The sequence below is a fragment of the Ammospiza caudacuta genome, chromosome 4 (genome assembly GCF_027887145.1).
Source record: "Ammospiza caudacuta isolate bAmmCau1 chromosome 4, bAmmCau1.pri, whole genome shotgun sequence".
Lineage (NCBI taxonomy): Eukaryota > Metazoa > Chordata > Aves > Passeriformes > Passerellidae > Ammospiza > Ammospiza caudacuta.
Window position 1 is genome coordinate 42,986,258 of NC_080596.1, and position 23,986 is coordinate 43,010,243.

The window sequence follows — 23,986 nt, forward strand, 5'->3', positions numbered from 1 at the left end:
TCAAATGTTAAACTGATACTTGAGTGAGATTTATTTGCTTGCTTGTAATTTGCATATTTAATTACCTGTGGGAGAGATTCTTGTGGACATTGGATTTTTCAAAATCAAAATAAGGTGTGAACAACTACTGATAGAATTACCTGCCAAGAAATATTAAATTCTAATACAGAACTCTGGAATAAATTTAATGAAGTTTTTATTATTTTATATTTAAAACTTGCCTTGTAGCTTGTAACTTCATTGTTGAAACTGAATGGCAGCAACTGAGATTTCCTGACTCAAGGAAATACTTTCACAAAAGCAGCTAAGACTATTCTATTTGGAATGCTGTAAAACACAAACAGCTGTATATTCCTCACTTGGCTACACTATTAGATCACTAAGAAATTATATCAGCAATCATATTGCCCAAAAACTGTTCTTCATTCAGCTGTTGTCATTTAGGTACTTTTACCTATAAACTATCCTGATTTAAAGTTCAGCACTGGTCATTTGCCACAGAATACAGAACAGTCAGACTGGTATATTACAGTGCTATTACCTCTCTTCCCTTTGTTTCAAATATATTAATAAATGTTTTTATTATGGCAAAGAAATTCTCAAATGTTTGTCACCACCAAACACTTTAATATGAATCTCACTAACAACAGATTGTGCATACCTGCAAGTGAGCTTTTAGTAGAATAAAAGTGCATATAAAAGGTGAGTTAATGCAGAATTTCTGGTTAAAATTCATGTACATAAGTGAAAAATGGCTAGAGAACCTAATTAATGGTTACTATTGGAACTTCTGATTAATCTGCAGAATTAGATGCAGAATTGAAAACCCAGTCTCCTGTAGCACACTGCAGAAGCCATTGACTGAAAAATATCCAGCTATGAAATTAAATCCCTTATTATGAAAAACATTATATTCGACTGCCAAGTGAGAGTAAATATTGTCTGTGCTTTTAAGGTACTTTAAATATTAATATAGAAACCTGAGTTACGTATTTCTAATTGCTTGAAAGAACACTAAGGCAGAATTCTAGAGCAGCAGAAAAATCACTTTTGCATGCCATTTTTAACATTGCCGATTTCTGACTCCTGAGCTGAATTCTCTGACTAAAAACTGCCTCCTTTCTTGATTTTAAAAGATCACAGCAAAAACGCCACTGAGAAAAATAAAAAAAAAAGGCATTTGCAAGAAGGGTAGCACACCCTAACTACAGCCAAAAATATGAATTATATTTTATTTCAATAAACATAATTTAGTCTGATTTATCCACTTCCCTCCATGTTGAAAAAAAAAAAAAAAAGTTCTTTTAAGAAAAACACATTTTGATTGAACCAAGATAGAAGATTGGATATTCTTCTTCATAGGCTGTGTATGTAAGAAATAATATTGAATGTTTTTAACCAGTGTGAGTATTGCCTCACGAGCTGGGCTTTGGGAAAGGGTGCCCAATGTTCTACCCTTATAATGCAAATTCCCCCAGTTTTCTTAGAGCTCGCAGATTTATTACGGCTGCTCGTACTTCAAACGTGATGGATAGAGGAGAATTTTACTTCTATAAACCTGGAATGACTGCAGAAACCTAATAATTACCGACTTTTTAAAAGCCGAAATTAATTTCTGATTGTGGATTAAGTCTTGGGGGAAGATCACTTGCTCGTGTTTTCGACAACACCCGGGAGCGACCAGCAGCCAGCGAGGATAGTACGAGCAGCAGGAGCTGCCATTCAAAGGGAAACAAACAGGAAACAGCGGGGCGGCACCTGGCGGGCCGCACCGCCCTCAGCCGAGCGGGACGTTCGAAAGGCGGCAGCGGCGGCGGCCATCGCGGCCATGGTGGAGGGCCCGGGCTGCGCGCTCTGCGCCGAGCGCTTGCGGGCGCGCCTGCGCCGGGGGCAGTGCGTGCGGGCCGCGCGGGGCGGCGGCGGCGCGGTGAGGGGACACGGACAGGGCGGGGGAGCGGTGAGGGCACAGGGACATGGACATGGACGGGGCGGGGAACGGCGCTGCCGGCCCGGCCGCCGGGACAGGGCGGGGCCGCTGGCCCGGGCAGCGGGGCTCAGCGCTTTTGCTCGCGGCTGTCCGCGGTGGTAAATGCCACCGGGTGTGCATGAGAGCGAGCGAGCGGGCAGGAGCCGCTGGGGTGCCAGCGCTGGCGGGCGGAGCTCCGGGCAGGATGGTTGGTGCCGCCCGTGCCCCGTGGGTGATGGTGGCTGTCATCCGCGAATACTGAATTCTTCCTTGAAGCTGTGAAATATTCCTGTCAGCACCATAATATTCCAATTGCGGCAGTCAGATGTGTGAAGACGATTCTGAAGCTGTAGAAACAGCAGATTTGAGGAGTAATGAGGGAAAGCTTTTAGCATCGCTGTGTTCACTTAGGATAAACTTCAAAATACCATGTTGCTCGAGGAAGTACAAGGGAAATTATTGCTAATCTTCCTTCTTCATAATCTCTGCAGTCTAGGCATGTCCTAGATGCTCTTTAAGGTCCCTTCTAAACCAAACCATGCTATAATTCTAATCTGTGTGAAACATGAGAATGTTACACATTGGCCTGCAGAAAGGCAGTTTCTATATTTATTTTTTTAAAGCAATTTTAATTAGACCAAGTATTAAAATAAAGAGTGTGACATTAGGTTTGCATCTTTTCATTGACAGCATAAAATAGTTCACTAGTATAAAGCTGCTGGGACTTGTGAGACCTTGTAGCAGATGGAGAAATCACTTGGCTGATAAGTGTATAGGTACTGTCCTCTGGTTTTGATTACAGAGGTGTCTTTTTTTTCATGCCTCATTTTGGTCATCTTGAAAAGACTATGTGTTGCTTTTGTTGCAAGTAAATATATTGGATTCTGCCCAGCAGAAAGTTGGGGAATTTTTACCCACTTTTAGTGTGTATAAAACATTATAGGAGTTTGTGATTAAGGCGCAGTAAGATAGTATTTCAGTGAAACAATTTAGGAAAGGATGGTTAAAAATATGTCTAAGATATGTCTTGAGACTAGACTATAGGTTAATATCTTTCAGGACAGATTTTTGAAGTAAGGAATTATGCTCCTAAGGTTTCAAAAAGAAATCTCACTCCGTCAAATAGATTCGTTATTATCACTTTGTGCAGTAAAAGTCACCTCAAGGCAACCTCTATTTATTGGAAAATGACCAACCTAAGGGTCTTGGACTTTTTAGATTTCACAGAGGCTGCTGACTGTGGCTAAAGCCTTGGCCTCTGCTGAAGATTACACTGTTTAGGAGAGTTTGTACTATGATGACTGTAAGGGTTTGCCTGATACCAAAGAGGTATGAATTTAACTTCAAATATTTGAAAACACAAGTTAGTTTTCCATCTCAGTCATTTCCTATTCTGGTTTATTTTAAACAACCCTGAGTGGATTAAAGTTAAATAAACTTTGTTACACAGCAACAGACTCCAATACTTTTATTGGAAAGCGTGAACTGCTTACATGGGAGCAAAATGTTGCTTTCTTCGTATTTTGATAACAGACAAAGTAAGTGTTATGCAAGAAATGTTTTTATTTTCCTATTTGACAGAATAATAACCATAAAACTCTCTAAATGTATATAATTTCAAGGTAATAATATAATGGGAGATTGCATAGAGAGTAGCTCTGAAATGTCACTAACTAGCAAGAAGCCTGGCTGATTTGCCAGTGTTGCTTTCATACATATTTGCATTGAAATTGAGTGCTGCAATTGAAGCACTGATATATCTATCTGCCTTGCAGTCAGGGCTGTGAGGGCAGTGAGTCTGGTGCTCGCAGGGTTCAGCAGAGTCTGAGGGGGCCTTGGGGTGCTGGACAGGAGGACCTTCACAGGCTGAGACAAAGGGCTGGTAGAAAGTCAAGTTCAGCATTTGGAAAACCTGCAGAATCCCGCACTTGGAACAGAAGAGTGTCATGGAACAGCACAGTCCTGGCTGCTGCCCAGATGGGAAATGGCTCTGCATCAAAAAAGGGCTCTAGGGTCCCGTAGAAGCTGAGTCCATGTCACTTCCATGTTCCAAGAAGAGGGACATCCCCATGTGGGGCTCTGCAGGTTGAGGATGCTTACCTCTGAGGAGCAATTGCAAGGCTGCACCTGAGTTTGCAACTCCCTAGTAATAACAAGATAATAACAGACTGGAGTGAGTCCTCTGGTATGATTGGCAGGGTGAAGCGCATGGTGCTCAAGGAGAAGCTGACAGAACTGGGGGTTTCTTGCTCTCCTCAGGTAGCTGTAAGGAGGATATGGAGCAGACAGAGCTAGGCTCCTGTAGGGACTTGCACAGTGGGTGAGAAGCAGCAGATGTAGGGGATAACAGGAGTTCTCATTCAGTATTAGAAGAAATTTTCCACCACAACAATAGTCAAGCCATGGAATAAAGGTCCAAAGAGATAGGAGTGTCCATCCCATTCAGAGCTGCTCTGAATCGTACCGGACAAGGCCCCGGGCTCCCTGTCCTAAGTGTATTCTGCTTTGACCAGGTGTTTGGACCAGATAACCTGTTGACATCGCTTGTAAATTCAATGTATTTTCATGTGCTATGGAAGAAAATATGACTGCTTCAATCTCACATTTATCTTGTGCTCTAGTAGTGTCCTACCTGCTGCTCATCTGCTTCTGAGATTAGACCTAAAACTAGCAGGAGGAGAGAGATATCTCTGTGGGCTCAGTGGAGGCTTTTCTGTAGCACACAATACACTATGCAGCACACAATGCACTATGCAAAATACTGAAAGCCTGTTATTAACATTTGAAGAAGGATATAGATCTGCAAATGGCAGAATTGACACTGACATGTTTTTAATATTCAAACTACCTGTTCGCTTAGCACCAGTCTGAAACTCTTATTATAAATTCATGACTCGAAGGTAAAGGCATAAAATTCCCTGATAAAAAAGGTATATTGTTTCAGTTAGGAAAAGAATTGAGGTAAGTTATGATAGCATTAGCAATAGTGACTGCTTCATGGGTTAATAGTCCCATTGTTTTTGGTAGAATACTTAAGGAGAAAATAGTTAATGCTGTCCAAGCTGGAAAATCAGTTAGTACAGCCACTTGCTGAATGTGTACTGGTGCTAGAATCTAAGCAGTATAAATTTTCCTTAATCTTTGTGTATGTACTCATTTTTCAGACTGCTGCAAGTAAAGAGAACATCTCTGGTCATGATTTCCTTGTTGGACATGTTTACAGGGGTGTGGAGACATTGGGAAAAGAACTTTTTATGTATTTTGATCAGAAAGCTTTGAGGTAAGCGACAGAAAGGCTTCCTATGCATTCAGACTGAATATATTTGCAGAGGTCATCTTGATCTTGCTAATGGCATTCTCAGAGAATTGAAAGTTTCAGAGAGAAACTTCTCATCAGCCTCTCTGCAGTACAGGCGTACTGGATAAAATCACATGTTTAGATAATATACTACTTTACTCCAAGATTCCATGTAAAGGTATCTGGAGAGGACAGTTATTTATTGACATGCTTTCTTTCAAACAGGGAGTTGCATTTTGTGGAGACAAAATAGTTGTAATACATGCAGTGCATTCAGATCCCTGCAATATTGTGTAGCACGAAATAATTCTAAAGTTTCACCCTTTTACTTTAAAACTAAAAATCATCAACTCCTTACTACTAGTTCTCATTGAATAGCATTTCCTAGGCTTGATTAGCATGCCTTTTCTATTTGTAATTAAAAAGAAAATTTATATTTTGCCCTTTTTCAGGACATCAAAGATAATGAAACACTTTAGAATAAAATTTTATAAATTTCTTAATGCTTTTGAATGTAAATGCGTAGTGATGATTCATTTTTTTTTTCTAGTCACGAACTGAGAAGGCACTAGAATAGCTAATAGTTGTGATTCTTAAAGTTTCTTTCAAACAGTATAGAGCTTGGTAAATGAAACCATCAGCTATAAAACTGAATGAAAAATAATTTTCTGGAAGCATTTAATGCGTCACCATTTGTAAGCAAGATGCAAGAGTTTGGTTTAAAAGTAAATTTGTCTAGGTTTAAAAATAAATTTGGCTAGTTAAGCCTGTGCAGTACTACTCATGGCACTTGAGAATTGAAAATGGCTTTTGAAGATAAAAGTGATTGGAACAACTATATCACCTGATCTGACTTGTAAGAAGAGTTTTGGAAAGACACAGCTTTTTAAGTAACTCATAGCATTACTTTTTTCAGGTTTTAAAGAGTAACTTTAAGAATAGGCTTAATGACATGTGTCTAGCCCATCTGCAAATATTTAAAATGCCTTTCCTTCTTGGAATGTAGGAAAGCTGGTCTTACTGGAAACAGAGACCTGATATTGCATTTCTTTTGTCATTTCTGTAGTTTAGTCTGTTAAATCTTCTTGTAACTACAAAATAATCTACTTTTTCTGGTATACAGTGTATAGGCATTCCTGCTGTCTTATGGTTTTTAGGTCTTGATTGTACCAGGTGAAATTATAATAAATAAAATGTGTGAGATAATAGTCAGACTTGTCCTTTGCTCAAGCAGAGCTCCTTGTAGAATATTTTATAAAACTTAAGACCTCTTAAAACATTACTAATCTGTAGAATGAATGCTTGAAAGGGTCTGTTCTTCTACTTTGCCATCTGTGCATTTTTCAGTTTATTTATTTTATTAATTTTTAATTGACTTGCAGATTTTGCTGTGGTTGTAGGCAAAGAAAGGCAGAAAACAACATATGGCAAATACTAATTATGTTGTTTATGGTGGTACTGGATTTAGCTGCAATGTGATAAACAGTGGTGGGAATATGGGGACTAAATTCTTTCTTCTCATACCAGGTGACTTCTGCCTGATTTAACAGAAAATTTTCTGGTCAAGTGGCCTCATTTCTTTCAGCCTTCCTGAAAGTTTGAGAGTCTGTGTTGGAAGATCAGCATGTCAAGTGAAAAAAATTCTAAGTGCACCAGAAATGGTGCTTCTTAATGATCAGGTTTGACTTCTGTGCAATGTATGAAGACTACACAAAACCAGCTGTATTTTGGAGGGATTTTTACATGGGGAGCGTTCTTTGTTTTTTGAGCATTCTGTAAACTAAGTTTGTCGCTGTGTTACTGGTAATGACTAGAATTAATGTACGTGCAAACTGACTTGGTTAGGTAAGGTTCACAGCTCTAAAAATAGACTGGTAGAGTGCTTGGAAATGATAGCAAAGTTAAAATACCTATAAAAACTCTCTTTCTTTCCAAGGATTCACTTTGGTATGAATGGTTCCATGCACATTAATCCTGATGGAAGCAAAGAAAGAAATGGAGCACAACCAGTTTTGGAGATACAGCTTATGGAGGATACTGTTTGTTTTTGGGATGTGACAGTAGAGTATAGGTAAAGCAGAAACTAATGAAACAGTTTATTTATTTTCATAACTATCTTTTAAGGTAAATGAAAAAATAATGTACAGATTGTTGGAGTCTATCAAGAAAAATCTTTCATATCACAAACATATCATATTTGTTGGTATGGTAATTTGAGTTTGTTACTTTTGTATCAGAGCTTACATACAGTTAAAGTAGTTCTATGCCATAGTGTCATTAGGTAGTGCTGAGACGGGGAATGAAAGTTGGATTTAATTCTTTCCTTAGATCTGTATGCTGAAGCCCATTGCTCTGTTAATTTCTATCCAAATCTCACTTCTTAACAAGAGTAACAAACAACCTGTCACGATTACTGGTTTCAAGTTTTTATGCTCCCAAGGTTGGGTTTTTATTTTTTTTCTTTATGGAAGGAAATTCGTATAATTGCTCTAATTTACATTAAGCAGATGTTTATGCCCATTAACACTGTACTTCACGTTGCTTAAAAAAAAAACAGCACCAAGCTTGATTTTAGTGATTGAGGCTCTTGAATGGAAATGGGCATGTAAATTCATGCAACATGTATAAGTGTATATAAAATTACAAAACACAAAATCTCATGTAAGCCAAGACTTCTTGTATGGTATTGTTTTCAAATAAGTATGGTTATCCTAATAATACATATCTTAAAATATGAATATATATTTTTCTAAATTGTGTAACTACTGTTAATAATCTGCTACTACATCTATTACATAATTATAATTCTCTCTGTTGATTAGAGCATGGTGCTAATAATGCCAGGATTGAGGGTTTGATCCCCATTTGGGCCATTCACTTAGGAGCTGGACCTCATGATCCTTGTGGGATCTTTCCAACTCAGAATGTTCTGTGATTCTTTGAAATATAATATATAAATTGATTTTACACACATATATATACACACCCATGTAAATGTCATGTTGTAACTAGTGGACCCTGTAACCATACAGTTAGGTATGGCTGAGAGTCCAAACAGGTGGGCTTTCCATCTTGGAAGCAGTTTTAAAGCGAGGAGCTGGCAAATATTTTTCAAGCTACTAGGAATAAAATGAGATTGGACTAGATGCATGTTCCATGCATGTATCATTGACCTGTTTTTGGAAGAGGTGTTTAATGGAATTTCTGTGTCACTTCTTGTCACTGATATTTTCATGGTTTCTGTTATCTGCATTTAATGTTCTAATTTGTTGTGTTGTTTTTAAAACCACACTGCAATATTAGAATATATTTAAAATAAAAATTAATCAGTGTATTTTTCTCTTCCAGAAATGCAGCTGAGTGTGAGCAGAAAGTGAGGATGATGGAAAGTTTGGATGTCTGTTCTCCAAAGTTTAGCTTCTCAAGAGCAGAACAGGAGATTAAGCAGCAGAAGACGCGTATGTTGTGTGATGTGTTATTGGATCAATCAGTACTACCTGGAGTGGGAAATATCATAAAGAATGAAGCACTGTTTGATAGTGGTCTTCATCCAGCTCTTAAGGTGGGTGAATGTCTCAAGATGGTTTTTAAGGACACCAAAATATTAAGAATTTAAATACATGTTTTTTTAATATTTTGCTATCTTCTTACCTTTGTTTTGTCCTCTCTAATTTCTTAAGTTATTCTTGGACACTAAATTAATGTTTTATCATTATAACAAGAGGTTTTTGTCATGGCACTCCTTGGAGCTGATAAACTTTCTTATTTTAAGTCTGACATCCTGTTATGCTGCCATTAAACTGACAGTCCATAAATAAAAAGGGAAAGTGAGAAGTGCTCAGATTTTTTTGTTCATTTACTACCCAAAATAGTTTATGTGGTAGAGTTGATAATTTTTGCAGCTGCTTCTTCCACTTCTTATCCTGCTAGCTGGCATCAGTTGTTTTTTCTACCATTGTTTATCATACTTTTTCTTCTTACTTGTTTTAAGATCCTCAAGCATGTTTTCAAACTTTGGGTGAGAAGATATTATATAAAACAGAGATTACATAGGATGTAAATGGAAACTGGAGAAGATTAGTAACTGAAGTTTTTTAAACAGAGTATTTTGAAAATTGTTCATAGGATCCATCTGGATTTTAATTTTATCTGTGATATGGCAGAGGAAAAAAAGTGTGATTTAAAAATTTGGGTTCTTAAGAAAAATAAATTTGGTTGATATGTCTCTCTAATTGTGATGCCTTTGACTCGTGTATTCTTCCTGAATATGTCTCAGAGGAAAGAGCCTCAGGTGATAGGTCATATTATTTCCATGAGGAAATTAGGAGGGATGTGAGACTTACTAACTCTGTTATTCATGTGATCATGAACTCTTTGGTCAGTACAGGGCAAGACAACTGAATTTTCTAGCACATGTTTTGCAGGTTGAGGCAAAGCACGTTGTTTGGTATGCAAGCCATGAGTTTTGTAGTATAGAATGTAAACATGTACTGTTTTACTGAGAGGATACATACAATATGGACTCAGGGAATTATCACAAAACGGAGAAAAGCAGCTCCACATCAGTGTTCAACGTGCACTTACTCATAGGTCTTCTTTTGCCATTGTCCCTTAGCATTGTAATATTCTAAAACTCATTCTCTTCAGGTTTGCCAACTGACAGATGAGCATATACGTCACTTGGTGAAAATGACACGTGATTTTACCCTGCTTTTTTACAAGGTATTGGCACGTATTCCTGGAGAACTTCCAAAATACTACTCTGGCATGTTAGCTGTGTGTGATCATCTGGTGAAACCAGTACAAAGATGCAACAAAGCAGGTGTTCCCATGAATAGGAATGTTGGTTTGTGTGCTCTTTATTAATTGTGGATTGTCAGATGATGGAAAGGTAGGGAGAGTTGTGACTGTCAAAATATGCACAGTTTGGCCCAAAGGACTTTCACAGATGCAGCCTGAAGGCCAGTTCAGTCTTTCTGTGCATGTGCTGTTATGCCAGTTTGAACATGTCAGAATTGATGTAGGCTAAGCACAAAGTTACATGTAAGGTAACAAAGATTACTCCTCAAACTGGGAACTAGACATTATCCCAGGGAAGTATGAAGGTAGTTGATGTGGCTTCTTATATAAAACTTGAAATAGCAATTAAATTTATTTGACTAAATAGTTTGCAACTTCTAAAAACCTTTTTTTTCCTAACTCAAATAATGGATTTGGTTAATAATCTGAAATAAATTACAGTTTCTCCCTACTACTATAACTTCAGTAGGACTTAATTTCTTCCTGTATAAGCTCCATAATTCATGGTGCTCTTTAACTTTCCACAATAGAAAAAGAGAAAATTTGACTTAATTCTTCTATGTTTTGTTTGTTTAAGCTGCAAACAAAAAAAAAAAAAAGAAAAGGAGTAGTGACAATTTTGTATTTTTCTCTTCATGTTCATGAAAGGCAAGGAGCTAGCTGTGCCAAAAAGATTTTTTTTCTTGGGTGAGAACACCTAACATGCCTAAAATCATAAAGGCTAAAACTTTAATTTGTTTAATAGTCTGTTTAAATATCTACTTTCCCTCAACCCACTAAAGAGTACTTTGGTTTGTTTGTAGGGAAATGTTTTCATTTCTCTGAAATTCATAATGAAGTCTGCCAGTAAAGAGACACCTTGTAGTTCTGCAACAAATCTAATACTCAGAAATTTAAAGGCTTTTGGACTGATAATAAACAGGTTGTACTTTCTGTTCAGCCAATTTGAAAACTTCTGTAGTCCACACTTAGCAAGTACTCACCAGTCAAGTGCTTTTAAAAGGGCTAGCCTCTCCTTCCATGTTAGAGACACAATGAAAATATGTGTATGAATGATAGTGCTTGAATTTTTTAATGGACTGCTATAGATTGTTTGCAGTCATCATACTGTATCATTGCAGATGCAAAGGTGAAGAATCCTGTTTGTGTAAAAAGCTGGATTTTTACACAAATTGCTTTTTGTGTAAACAAAAGCTGCTTTTGTTTGTTTTTTGCATAACTGGATGGGAAAAAAGCTAATCATAAGAAACTGACTGAAAACCTTGAGGAGGCAGCTGTGAATATTCATGCAAATATATATTAGTAATTCCTTCTGATTGAATTACTAGTTTGCACTGGCACAAGAATTCTCTTTCAGCAAGACTGATGAATATGAGCACAGTAGAAGCAAATACACTGTGCTCAAAGACACCTGTGTTTTGGGATAACTCCAAAGGTTTTCATACATTTTGGAGCTAGAGTTAGTGAACTCTGCCAGAGCTGTGCTGGTATTACTTGGCCAGCTGTGGTGTCGTTTGAGCTGAGCCCAAGGATTTGCAATTGTAGGGCAGAAACTTGGGTGGCTCTGCAGAGTTAGCTGCATCTCTACTGGGCTCTTCTTGTTTGGAATTTTTTTTTTGCCGCTTTTAGCTGTAGTGTGTCTATGCTGACTTCATGGGTGTTTTGGGAATTGTCTCATAAAATGTGCCTGCCAGCTGTCTGGAGGCTTTTCAAGTCACTGCCCTTGGGCTTGTACTGTACTTAATTTAATATGGCTTTCTGCCAGACTCTGGAGAGCTCACCATAGTGCCAAGTGGCTTTTCAAGTTGGTTGGCATGGCCAGGGCCAAGATATAGCTGAGCAACTTTACTGGGCACTACCCAACATTTATAGAATCTTAGGAATATTTCTGCATTGCACACTTCTTTAGGTTTTGGGAAGGCTTATGAACCCAGATTGTAGCATTGCATCTGAGCTGTGCTGAGTTTTTGGATCTTTGGGGGTGAGAGAAGGTGGTGTTTGTTTTGTGGTTTATGTTTGTTTTGTTTTCTAAGCTGCATTGATTGGAGTTCTGATTGATTGATCAGCTCTTCAAGAAGACTCCTGCAGGTGTCAGGTCAAAGGCAACTGGTGCTGATTCAGAGCTAGCTGGTCCAGCTGAACTCAGAGTTCCTAGCATGTATTTGCTCTCACCTTGCTAGCATGCTTTTTTTTTCTGAGTTTTATTTTGTTATGTGGAGAATTACAGACACTGTTATACCTGACTTGTCAATTCTTTACATAAAATAGTGTGAAATATGGGGATAGCATTTATTAGTGTCTCTCTTAAATAACTCCATCTAGTCATTGAGTTGACAATTGATGTAGCATTTTTTATTTTCAGACTCATGTAAAACTGATGCTGAGTCTCTAACACGGCCTTTGCCCACGTTCTGTTGCAGTGCCGCAGAACGGGGTCCCCGCTGTACCACCACTACAGGGTGTACAAGCGCGCAGCCTGCCGGGAGTGCAGGGGCAGCATCACCGTGTGCCGTCTGGGAGAGCACGGCAGGATGACTTACTTCTGCTCCCAGTGTCAAAAGGCAGATCCCCAGCTCGTCAGTCTCAGGTATGATGGTAGCATCATGGTGACATTTTTAAGCACCTCAAAGGGCTGTTACAGTAAAAGGACACCCCCTTTGAAATAGAATGGATCTGTGTGCATTTTATAACTAAATTAACTATGTCAGACGAAATCAGAACATATTGCAAGAAGAAAAAAATTGCCTATTGGTATTTAAAAATGGTTAGAAGCTTTGATTCTTTGCTACTATTCTTTTCAAAGGTGTCATCTATTATGAAGCAGCTGTTACTGTAATCAAATGTAGGAATTATGAAACAATTTAGAGTACTCAGATTTATTCACTGAAACTAAGTCACCAGAAAATTTGCCCTTTGTTCTTGGTGTTATCAATGTAAAGGGCATGGATGTTTCCATACAACTGAGTTGAATGTAATGAAGTAGGAATTTGTCTATCTTTTTGCAGGATAGCCCCATCAGTCCTGGCATATCTAGATAGCTGTGCATCTGTGCTGTTTTCTTCTGGATATAGAATTATACTGAGGATCACTAAAACAGTCAGTAAATTCAGAGTGCAGCAAATATTTTAGGGGCTTAGTATTTTTTCTTCCTCATAGGATTTTGAAAGCTTTTGCTATAGGTGTGCTACAGAGGCACTTTTGCTTCCACATAAATTGTGCTAGCAGCAGCTTTCCTCCTTTTATTTCAGAAAAGCAGAAAGTGCATTTGATATCACAAAGGGTCAAAAGGTAAAAGTTACAAAAATACCTTATTCAGACTTAGGCATCTGTTATTCTTGAAAATTTTCATCTGAGGCTCCAGAATTCTGCCTTTATATTCTCTGTCAGTCTAATACAAGATTCTGTTTCACTTTGCGACTTTGCCTCATTAGTGTGTGTGGGGTGTGTGTGTGTATATATATATATATATATATATATATATATATATATATATATGTTTTAGATAAGATTTACAGAACACATAAATCCCTCTCCTACCTCCAAGCTTCTTTCAAGATTCAGATGTCTGAAGGGATTTTGCTTAAAGCTTAAAAAGATGCCTTTGGGTACAGATCAAATATCGAAAATTCCAGCATGGAAGATAAATATTTCACGAGCTGATAACCCAAATCCGCTGTATTTTCAGAAAGTAATAATGAGAAATATTTTGCAAAAATGTAGGAAGACACCATTCTTCTGTTGAGTCAGATAACTAGAAAACAGTGTCAGGAAAAAATCTTTCTGTTTTCTAGAACAAGTAGTGGTTTAGCATTTTGTTGTTGTACTTTTAAATAAACAATTAAATAGTGCTGTATTTAAGCGAAAAACATGGTAGTGGTAGCTATAAAATACAAAGATGGTTTCTTGTCTTGTCCTTATCCTAATGGTCAGTTCTTTGTTTTCTACTGCTCTCTTTTCAATTTTAAGTAACTGTTACTATATAAAATTATGTACAGCTCAAGTAATTTATTTGCCATTCCAGGCTTTTCACATTTAAAGATTGGAAGGGGCCGATGTGATTAGACTGACTTGCTACAGATAATAAACTGTAGAATTCAACCCAGTGGTTTTGGGGTCAAGTCAACTAGCTTGCTCAACTGAAAAAAAAAATAGAAGATACCCATTATAAACTTAGCCCATCAAATTCAAATGTACCTTGAATTTAAAAAATAGACTTTTCCCCACATATTTCATAAACTGGGAGAGGGTGTGGGAGTTATAATGACAGGACAAATGACCCAGGGTAACAACATGGAATTAAATTCCCAAACATGATACACTGAATATATTCAGTCTAGTAATGCATTTTTTGATAACTGAGAAGAACAATTGATCTAATAATGTGAAAATACCCATTTTAACACTTACAGTTTGGCTGTTTTGTTTGCTAGCCACAGTATTTTGGTGAATGCTGTAATGTCTGTTCTACCTCTTAACAGCACAGACTCTGGAATGTCAGCAGTTCTCATTATCCTCCTTAGTTTTCCTTTTGTGGAAGATGTGGTAGGTAGTGGATATCTTTACTGTTCTCTTAGAGCTCTAGCCTCTTTCAGAAAGGGATCATTATGGAAAAAGTGATGGGTCAAGGGAGTGTCACAACAGTGCCCACCTCCAGCATTTGCATTGCTGACTGAAGTGCTTAAATTCTTATGATTAATAAAAGTCTCTAAAAAGTCCACAATTCCACAAAAACTATATAAAAATATATAAGCTTGACAACTTATCAACCATAAGTTGAATAATATCATAGCACTTAAAAGCATACATACATAACTTACTGAACAGGTAAATTCAAGCTACAATTAATATGCTGTCAGTGTTTGGATACTATGACAAGAGCAGCCCTTTGTAACAGGAAGCTGTAAAGGAGTAACTATGATTCTAAATCAGTCTATCAACATAGGAGGTTATAATTTACAGGAAAATAAATACAACTGAATCTTTAGTGGTGTCTGGAGTAGCTTTGTCTCACAAGTCACAGCTAGGCTCCTTAATTCTGAACAGGTTCCTACATTTAAAAGGCTTTCCAGCAACTGGTGACACACAAGAGACATTCTGACTTTTAAAGCTTTCAGTGCTTTCAGCTGTTATGATAACAGTGTGGCATGTGTAGCATTTAAATGAGAACAAAAAAAAATTATTTGCTGGACTGTGTGATTTCTGCAGTTCATCTTCTAAGCAGTTCTTCATCCAGTAATGCATTTGTTAGCAAGTCTTGTGTACAAGAGATGGGGGAAAAGCCCTAAAACAATCTCCCTTTCACACCAAGCTTTTTGCTGCAGTACTTGGAAATGGTAGGGAATCTGAGACACTGGGGCATTGTCCTGGAGAGTACACCAGTTGATAATTAACTTTCTGTCAACTTCTTGTTTAAATATTTTTATTTGTTTTACTTCTGCAGCATCTGGAAAGATTTGGCCTTGAGGTAAAGAAAAGAAAAATCAAATTTGAACACTGACATGCTGTCCAAGCTCTGATAGGAGGCTTAACACTGCATCCTGCTTGTTCTCTAGCCCATGCCTCCCTGCACAGAGTGGTGTAAGGCAATTTGTAGGGGGAACGTCACAAAACACTAACATCACTCTTTTGTTTCACAGCAAACTGCCAGCTAGAAGCAGCCTAATTGGCTGGGCATATGGCAGGGGGTCATGTTCTAATGAACATGTAGCTCGCAAATCTGAAGAGGAGTGGACGTGTATGTGCTGCACCCTAATAAACAAGCCTTCTGCTGAAATTTGTGATGCCTGCTTGACTCCAAGACCTGAAGGTAGTGAAGGGTTGTCTGGCAGCTGTATTGGGAAAGAGGGGAGGTCTGTGATTTTGGTGTAGTTTTTATGTAGAAGTGTATCATTGTGAATCATATATATATAACTAGCTAACTTGAAGTCAGATTTTGAGGAAATCTTACACAGATAATATGGAAACTGTCTTGTCTTAAACCCTGTAAGTGTCATCTTCCAAACTGGTGTGCAGGTGGGATTCTATAGATTAGTGTCTTCAGTGACCCTGTGTTTTTACTCGGGCCAGGAGTGAGAAAAATCTCAATTCTTTCAACTCTCTGTAAAATCCTTCAAAGTTTGCAGTGTAAGTCTGAATTAGAAATCATCAAAGGTCAGAAAATTACCTGTCATTCTTTCATGTGAACAAAAGCAATATATTTTAGTACCGTTTTCTAAAAGGATGCCAGGTTTCTCTGCGGCTACTTTTTTCCCTTCAAGTTCAGAGTAAAAATGATTCTGAACTTCTTACCTCAATTTGTTGTTTGTCTCTTGTTGGAGCTTTTAATGCTGCTATCTACATGAAATATTGCTTCATTGCTTAATCATTTTATGACTGGAGTGATGTGTGGAAAACCCTTATTTGGCACTAGCTATAGCTCATTTTCTCTGGTCAGGAATCAATAAAAGTATGTCTTTGTGCCTTACATGACAGTTGTTGGCAACACAGGCTGATCTTGCATAATTCTTCTGCCAAATCAGCACCAGAAACCTGAAAATTTTAATCTGTTCACAGAACAGGATTTACCATCTAACATTTATCCTGGAATTAATGTTGTCACCTGGCCTTTATAATATATTATGCCATGTGCACAAATGCTTTACTTTAAGCTTTGAAACAAAACTTGTTCCTTCTCCTGTACTTCTGAGTTTTACTTGTTTAGTTATATGCAATTACTGAAATCAGGTGTGGAATTTGAAGCTGTCTTAGACTCGATGGAATACTGTTGGGAAATCTGTATTTTTTTAAATATGACTTTATTTTTGGATAGGAGTGATATTTGAATTTATTTTTTTTTTCAGAATAGGTTTGCTTACCTCTTTTTTTTAATCCTTAGGAGTCTTTCCCTTCTCACTTTGTTCAATGTTTGTTTTTTTATGTTGTTTCTAAAATTACCCACTGTCAGCAGAAAAGTTTGAATTTTTGAGGACAGGATACTTGGTCTGTAAAATTAGCTGCTGGCCCTACAGTCAAAATAATTCAGTCTGAAGACAGATAATTATTTACCATTACATTGCAGTTTCCATGCTCCTTTGCTAAGTACGAGGCTAAGCCAATACTATTCTGTCTTAAAAAGTCTGAATGAAACCAATATGTCTGACTGTGCAGTAGGGGCAAAATGGAAGGTGCCTGGAAACAAGTAATGTTCCAAGTCAAATGTAGAGATTCTTATTTTGTTTCTGAGTGAGAATGCCTTTGGAGAGAGTGAATGTCTCATCTACCCATGTTCTGCTTAATTCCCTCTGTTGTATGGAATACACTGGATATAGGAGAAAAGAAAGGGCTCTCTCCTGGAACACTGTGGTTTCCCAGCTACCTAAAAAGATTGCATATAGGATGCCATTAGGTTTTTCACCCTTTTCTCAGGAAGGGGATTACCTACAGTCTCCTTGTGTATTAAATTTGCATTAATAAACTATTCCTATTCTTTGGAAATTATTATTGCCCACTAGGAGGGCCTCTGATTCTGTGAAGAAACTGTTGTTTATATCACAAAGCAAATGTCTTCTGAAAAGCCTCTTACAGTCAGTAAGTTTGGATGAACACAAAGTTTGGAAAGGATGGGAACTCTGAAATCACTAGAAACTCCAAAATCTTAATATTAATTTTTGTGTTAATAGTAAAGTAACACTTAAAAAATGGATAATGCATTGCTGCTTGGATGTACTATAGTCTTAGGTCTCCCATTACTGAGGTTATCAAAAGTTATTTTGAAAAATTTAAATGCTTTAATCTTTGTGTTTGGGCCAAATTAAATTTTTTATGGTTAAGTGTCTGATAGCTTTAATTTACATAGTACTGTTAATTGATCCTACTCAAGATAGTAATGCTGTCTTGAAACACATGTTTTACATGACTCTAAGAGTGCATGAGTTTTTTTATTGTAAGAAATTTTTTTTTATCTAATTTGTGACAGGTTTTGACATGGTTCTGTAAATTTACTCTTTCATTCTCCAGTGACAATTTATGAATACAGATCAGAAATATAATGTAGCATTCTATGCAGATGGATTATAACTAAAAACTTTTTTCCTTAGTTCCAAAGATGGAGAGTTCTGAAGATTCTGCAGCCTTTAACACAAACTTAATGAAGTACCCTTGTAATGATTTCAGAAAACCAAGCACAGAAATAAAGATCAATAGGAAAACTGCATTTGGAACTACAACTCTTGTATTAACAGATCTTGGTAACACAACTGTTCTGAGAAATGATATCCAGGTATCTGGTGGACATTCTCAGTGTGTTTTTCCAAAAAGCAATTGTAAACAGATCCAAAGCAATGCCTGCCAGTCAGAGGGAAGCCCGGACAAGGATTGCTCACCAAACGTAGCTGCCCTGGCTTTGTCCTCCTGTCAGCAACCTGTCTCTTTCAAGCACATACAGAAGAAACAGAAAACTGACCATGTGCCTTTGGTTCACCCATATAATACAGCAATCAGGTATGTATTCTCAAATGAAAGCAAGTCTTTATAATCCCATAAACCAACTTTATCCTTAAATATTAATTGAATACTGCACTGTTTGGCTCAGACAGTGTTGTCTTTGGATTTCTGCCAGAGGTAACTTATTCTAGGCTAACTATAATTTAATTCAGATTTCAAAAGCACTGAATTACCTAGGCTGCCATTAGAAAAGTCCTGATTTTGGCATCCAGCCAGTACTGCTGTAAGCTAAACAGCTGTTCATAGTTCAGCTATTCCCATTGAATAGGCCAATCTAGTTTTAATAGGTCAAGCACATTTCTACCTCAGGAGTTGTCTGATCTTAGCACGGAGTTGTCTGATCTTAGCACTGTAGTTGCTATCTGCTTAGAGAGATCTTAAAATCAATGTGAAAGATTACAAAAGGAAGCTAGCTGGATGAATGTATTCTAATTGAAGTTATTTGTCAACTGCCAGGTTTCAGCATTCTTCCTTGAGAGGAAGATCTGTGCAGTTACCTTGATGAGCTTCCCATCACTGCTTTTACTCTTAACTTCCCTCCTCATTCTGTATATAACCACTTCAATGCTCTACCCATACTTTTATTTACAGAGCCCTGTTCAGACACGTCCATCGCCTAGTTAAGAGAAATGTGAGAGTCTATGGGGGTTGTCACAGAAAAGTTGGGCAGATAGTAGCAACAGTAATGGGAGTGCAAGGTAGATGTCACATACAATGGTAAATTATGCAGGCTGAATGTGAAATATTGATGATATGTTACAAAATTCTTCGTCATGTGTCTGTTCTGAAATACAGAAATTACTTCTTACATTGTTGAAGCACCAGTTTTGAAATGATCTTGCTGACTAGCCAGGCTAGACAGAACGAATACAATTCCTCCTCACGCTTTCAGTACAGACTGAGGAACTGAGGCTGCAGGCAGGATAATTGAGAATACAGAGGACTGTAAATAAGAAATGAGATAGTATCAGTCATGACAACAGGTTGTTGTAGCAAGTCATCAACTGAAATGCTTTTTTTATAGCATATTCTTAAACAACCAAAACCGACAAAAAATCTGTTGGTTATTTTTATCATCTTGTGTTTTAATGAGGTGTTGGAATAAAACTGCTGGTGTCTGCAGGACTGCAATCTTCCAGACATAGAAGACAACATAAAATTCCTAAGCTGATAACTTGACCAGAATGAATTAATATTTTCTTCTTTCATTAAGGTTCCATTACTGCTTTTCTGCTGTATAAATATATTGGAAAGATACATTTCAGAGCATTAATCTTTTTCATGTCACTATTTTTAAATGAAACCTTGTGTATTTTAGATAGTCAGAAATTGTCTCAATCATGAGGAAGAAGGAAACTTTATCCCGTTCAGAGAATTCTGTTTCATCCCATCATCTGGATTATTTCTTGTCCAAATGTGATTTGGAGCATTACTGTAACTTTTCAGTAAAGAGGGTGGGAGTCTTTTCTGTGAAGCATACAAATGTCTTCAGACTGGAGTAATTAGTGGTATTGGTGTTTTTCCCACTAAGACTAGAATACTCTTTTAGAACATACCAGAATTTGAGTTGGGCAGTATAACATCAGTACTAATATTTATTTTGTTTTGTACATGAATTTGAGTACTTCAAAATAATTTAAGACATGGTGAGGAAAACTGGTATAGTACCTCAAGGGCAGCACACAGTCGTGTCTATTCACAACTCGCAGTCACTCAGATTTAAAGGTGCACGCAATAGGGTGCATTAGAGAAGCAAGTCCTTTGTCTGTCACTGTGTGCAGAAGTACACTGGGTGAGCTATTGTCATGGTAGGAGAATTCTTTGGCTGCTAATCCCTTTTAAATTACACAGAAGTCATTTTGTCACCTGTCATTACAGCGCACCTCAAACTAATGTGACGGATGCTACTCGTATGTTGAGCGTGGGGCATCCTCGCTGCAGTAAACACAACCGTCTCTGCAGCCTCAGAGTTGTGAGAAAGGATGGAGAAAACAAGGGAAGGCAGTTTTACTGCTGCCCTCTCTCCCGGGAAACTCGGTGTGAATACTTCCAAGTATGTATAAGACTTCAGGACCTGTTTTTGTTTTCATAATCAGTGCTTGTTTCTGCAGCCTCCTTGGCCCAGTGACTTGTTAATCATGGACAGCAGATATATTCCATTTACAGTGTGACATAAATACTGTTGCACACTGAATTGCAACTAAGAGCATAATAATAGCTATTGAACTTAACAGTTTTAGTTACTTCTCTTAGTGTTGACATGGCACCTACTTGTGCAAATGCTCTGAATCTACTTCCAAGTGATGTGAAATAGATGCATAAGAAAAATACTGGTTTGAGGGAACTTGTAAAAGTTGTTCAGATCAGCTTCTTCCTGAAAGGACTATAACAAACTCTTCATATCTAAAACAGATCTAATTTTCAGCCATGTTTCTGGCTAGACAAAATCCTGACAGCCTCTCAGGATGATGATTCTGTAATCTGCCTGGGCAAACCCTCCCACTGCTGCACTAACACCTAACATGACCTTCGTAGCTGCAGTTGGTGGCCTCTGCTCCTTGCTACAGATGTAGATGTCTTAAAAGAGTTTGACCTGAAAAGTGATCTGACAGTCATGGCTATCAGGTAGTTAATAGATGGACTCAAGACAGTAATGCCTAAATTTGAAAAAAAACTATAATTTCAATTTACACAAGTCAAAGTGCATGCAGTTGCAGTTGATGTTAAAGAAAAATCTAAAAAGTGTTCACAAAAGTGATGAAACTAATCTAAGTACTAGGAAGAATTTCTTCTATGGCATCCCCTGTAGGTCTTTTTCTATTGTCCATTTTAAAATAAGGAATTCATAGCCATCACATGTGCCTGGTATCTGTTTCTTTGGCAGTGGGCTGACTTGGATTTTCCATTTTGTAACCATGGCAAGCGATGTGTTATGAAGACTGTGTTGAAGATCGGTCCCAATAATGGAAAGAACTTTTTTGTGTGCCCTCTTGGGAAGGAAAAACAGTGTGGCTTCTTCCAATGGGCAAAAAATGGGCCAGGTATGCAGATTCTTCCATGATGCTCATGTTACAGTTACCTGCTCTTCAGGATGTCTTAAGTGCCTGTAACATTCCTAGTAATTTCTGTTTTGTTCTTTTTCCCTGTTCACTCCTTAACTAGTAAAAAAGCTCCAATGTAAAGAACAGATCTAGAAAGAGTAATTTTACATAGTCCTATAAAAATTAAACACTGCTTGTATGCAGCTTACAATTATGAAATAAACATTCAGCTTGCAACATAGCGTCATATACTATTGTATTTCTAATAAAAAATTGCACTGCTTCCTTTTTACATGTATTGTCTTAAATTGCTTTAAATTTTGATGTATTGTTTTAAATTTTCTTAAGTGTAAACATGTATTTAACAAAAGTGAATAAAAAGAATATACTTTATTAAATGCCAGTCTGTGCTTTCTCAGAGCATAAGATGAAACAGCAATGAGCTGTACAATTCAAACGTTACAACAGTTGATTGACCTTGCTTAGATTTGGAAACATGACAAAAAACTTCCCTAAAACAAATAACATGACTCTTTGGTTTTCTAAATTATATATTCTAAATCCATGTCTTATGTTTTCTTCTAGTTGCTACTGAATATTTTTCCCCCAATCCATATATAATAGATAATAAAATCTTACCTCGAGGATAGGTAGAACTCAGTTTGTTTGCTGGTTTTACCATTATTTGCTGAAGGGGTAAATAGAATATGGTAAGCTATCAAATCAGAAACAGAATTCTTCAGATCTTTAGAAAGTGTACTATAGATAGCAAGAAAAATGAGACTAATGAAATGGTCATACACCATTCAGCTTTATACATCATTCAATTGCAACCAGTTTTAATTGAAAATAATGGGAAATAGTTTTGCTTCCCAGCAAAATATGTGAGATGAGACACCTTGCAAATGGTTCTTTGGTCTGTGCAAACACTTGTGGTATTTTGTTTTATGGAGGACTACTTGATTTTCTTGAGAACATTGTATAACTTTTCTTGAGAACATTGTAAATCTTCCGTTCCATGATGCAAAGGAAACTGCTTAATTCTTTTCCTAAGCAGCACAAATTCAGAGGCTTTTTTTCTTCCTCTTTTCAGTAGCATTTGATACCTTTGAAATCTTTCAAAACTTTCTTTACATGAAGAAAATCTTTTTTAATCAGATTGTAGAAACTATAATTTTTATGTTGGTCAATGGCCTCTTTCCAAATAATATATCTCTTTCATGAGGTACAGAACTCCACCTGAGAACAAAACAAGCTACTTCATATGTGAGGACTTCTTTTTCCATTGCCATCTGTTTCTGTGATGCTTCTTGTTGCAATGATATATTGCTGCTAGCTTGTGCTTATACATCTAAATCTTTAAAATTGCAATCTGACTGGTTCCTCACTTGTATTTGTACAATTCATTATGGTGATAAAGTGTGTGATTATTTTTAAATTGTACATGCTTTTGGATGTCTGGCACAGAGATTAATCTTCACCAGTTCAGTTAAAGTTGAAAAATAAAAAAGAAATGCAACCATTTCTGATTACTTGCCTTCTATGAATGTTAAGATTTCTCTGAAGCTGGAAGTTAAATGAATTTTTCAAACTTTAATGCATGAAAAATAACAGTTGGGCTCTTACATGTTTTTTAGCTTAATAGCGAGACGAGAAGTGAATATCTGTTTAAATAAAATGCATTCAAGTTTTAAAGGATTAAGTGCATTTATTCACTACGGCAATCACTTTACTTTTTCTCTTCTTGTATTTCTTGAATATGTTGTATATGGCATATTTGTAGCAGCCTAATTTTGCTATATATGCTAGTTCTGTAATGTCACAAGGTGAGGAACAGCAGACAGGAAATCAAAGGGCAAGGACACCCTGAGCTTATCACAGTGAACAAGAAATGAAGCAATCTCACATGTTTACACTTTAAGAAAATAGGAAACTAAACAAAAGACAGTGAATTCTAATTCATTAGATGCCTCTGCAAACCTTACTGCTTTTGCCAACACTGCTTTTTAAATTCTTTATTTTTTTCTCCTTGGAGAAGATGGTACTTTGTAGCTTGTTTAACAAGGTCTGGCTGATAGCTGGTTTTAACAAGTTTTGACCAAAAAAGCTGGCAACAAAACTTATCTTGGAATAGATCCCCACTCGACCTTTCAAAAAGAAACTGCAACCAAGGGTGCAAAACCAGATAAAAGTCCCGATTTTTGGCTTTTATTCTAATAGTGTACAAATGTGTTTTTATTTTCCACATTGATTCATCTATCACAGTGCAAGTGATGGAACACACTTCTTTCAGGTTTGTATCTGGCTTACACATTTTAATGGCTTGTGTAGCACACAGTGAACTGTGAAGGCTAAAAAGAATAACAAGACCTAAGTTAAAAGAGGGAGCTATTTTTCATA

The 23,986-nt window shown here is 37.1% G+C and overlaps 1 protein-coding gene across 3 annotated transcripts; it reads left to right on the forward strand.

The window, feature by feature from the left end:
• The first annotated feature begins 1,797 nt into the window (after positions 1–1,797).
• Positions 1,798–21,951, forward strand: NEIL3 (nei like DNA glycosylase 3). Of its 3 annotated transcripts, XM_058804047.1 has the most exons (11): positions 1,832–1,927; positions 2,657–2,742; positions 5,131–5,246; positions 7,201–7,335; positions 8,613–8,826; positions 9,912–9,986; positions 12,485–12,651; positions 15,701–15,870; positions 18,140–18,542; positions 20,424–20,598; positions 21,430–21,951. In XM_058804047.1, exons 3-11 carry the CDS (start codon positions 5,221–5,223, stop codon positions 21,604–21,606), a joined length of 1,542 nt encoding a protein of 513 aa, XP_058660030.1. In that variant the 5' UTR covers positions 1,832–1,927; positions 2,657–2,742; positions 5,131–5,220; the 3' UTR covers positions 21,607–21,951. The 3 variants fall into 3 exon arrangements, with proteins under 3 accessions (XP_058660028.1, XP_058660029.1, XP_058660030.1); XM_058804045.1 differs by lacking the exon at positions 2,657–2,742 and having other exon boundaries at positions 1,798–1,927; XM_058804046.1 differs by lacking the exons at positions 2,657–2,742; positions 9,912–9,986 and having other exon boundaries at positions 1,798–1,927.
• The last annotated feature ends 2,035 nt before the right edge of the window (positions 21,952–23,986 follow it).

Coding starts and splice junctions, on each gene's coding strand:
- NEIL3 (XM_058804045.1), top strand. CDS start 1,829: ATGGTGGAGGGCCCGGGCTGCGCGCTCTGCGCCGAGCGCTTGCGGGCG. Junction 1,928..5,130: donor CGCGGGGCGGCGGCGGCGCG/GTGAGGGGACAC, acceptor CTCATTTTTCAG/ACTGCTGCAAGTAAAGAGAA. Junction 20,599..21,429: donor CTCGGTGTGAATACTTCCAA/GTATGTATAAGA, acceptor TTTCTTTGGCAG/TGGGCTGACTTGGATTTTCC.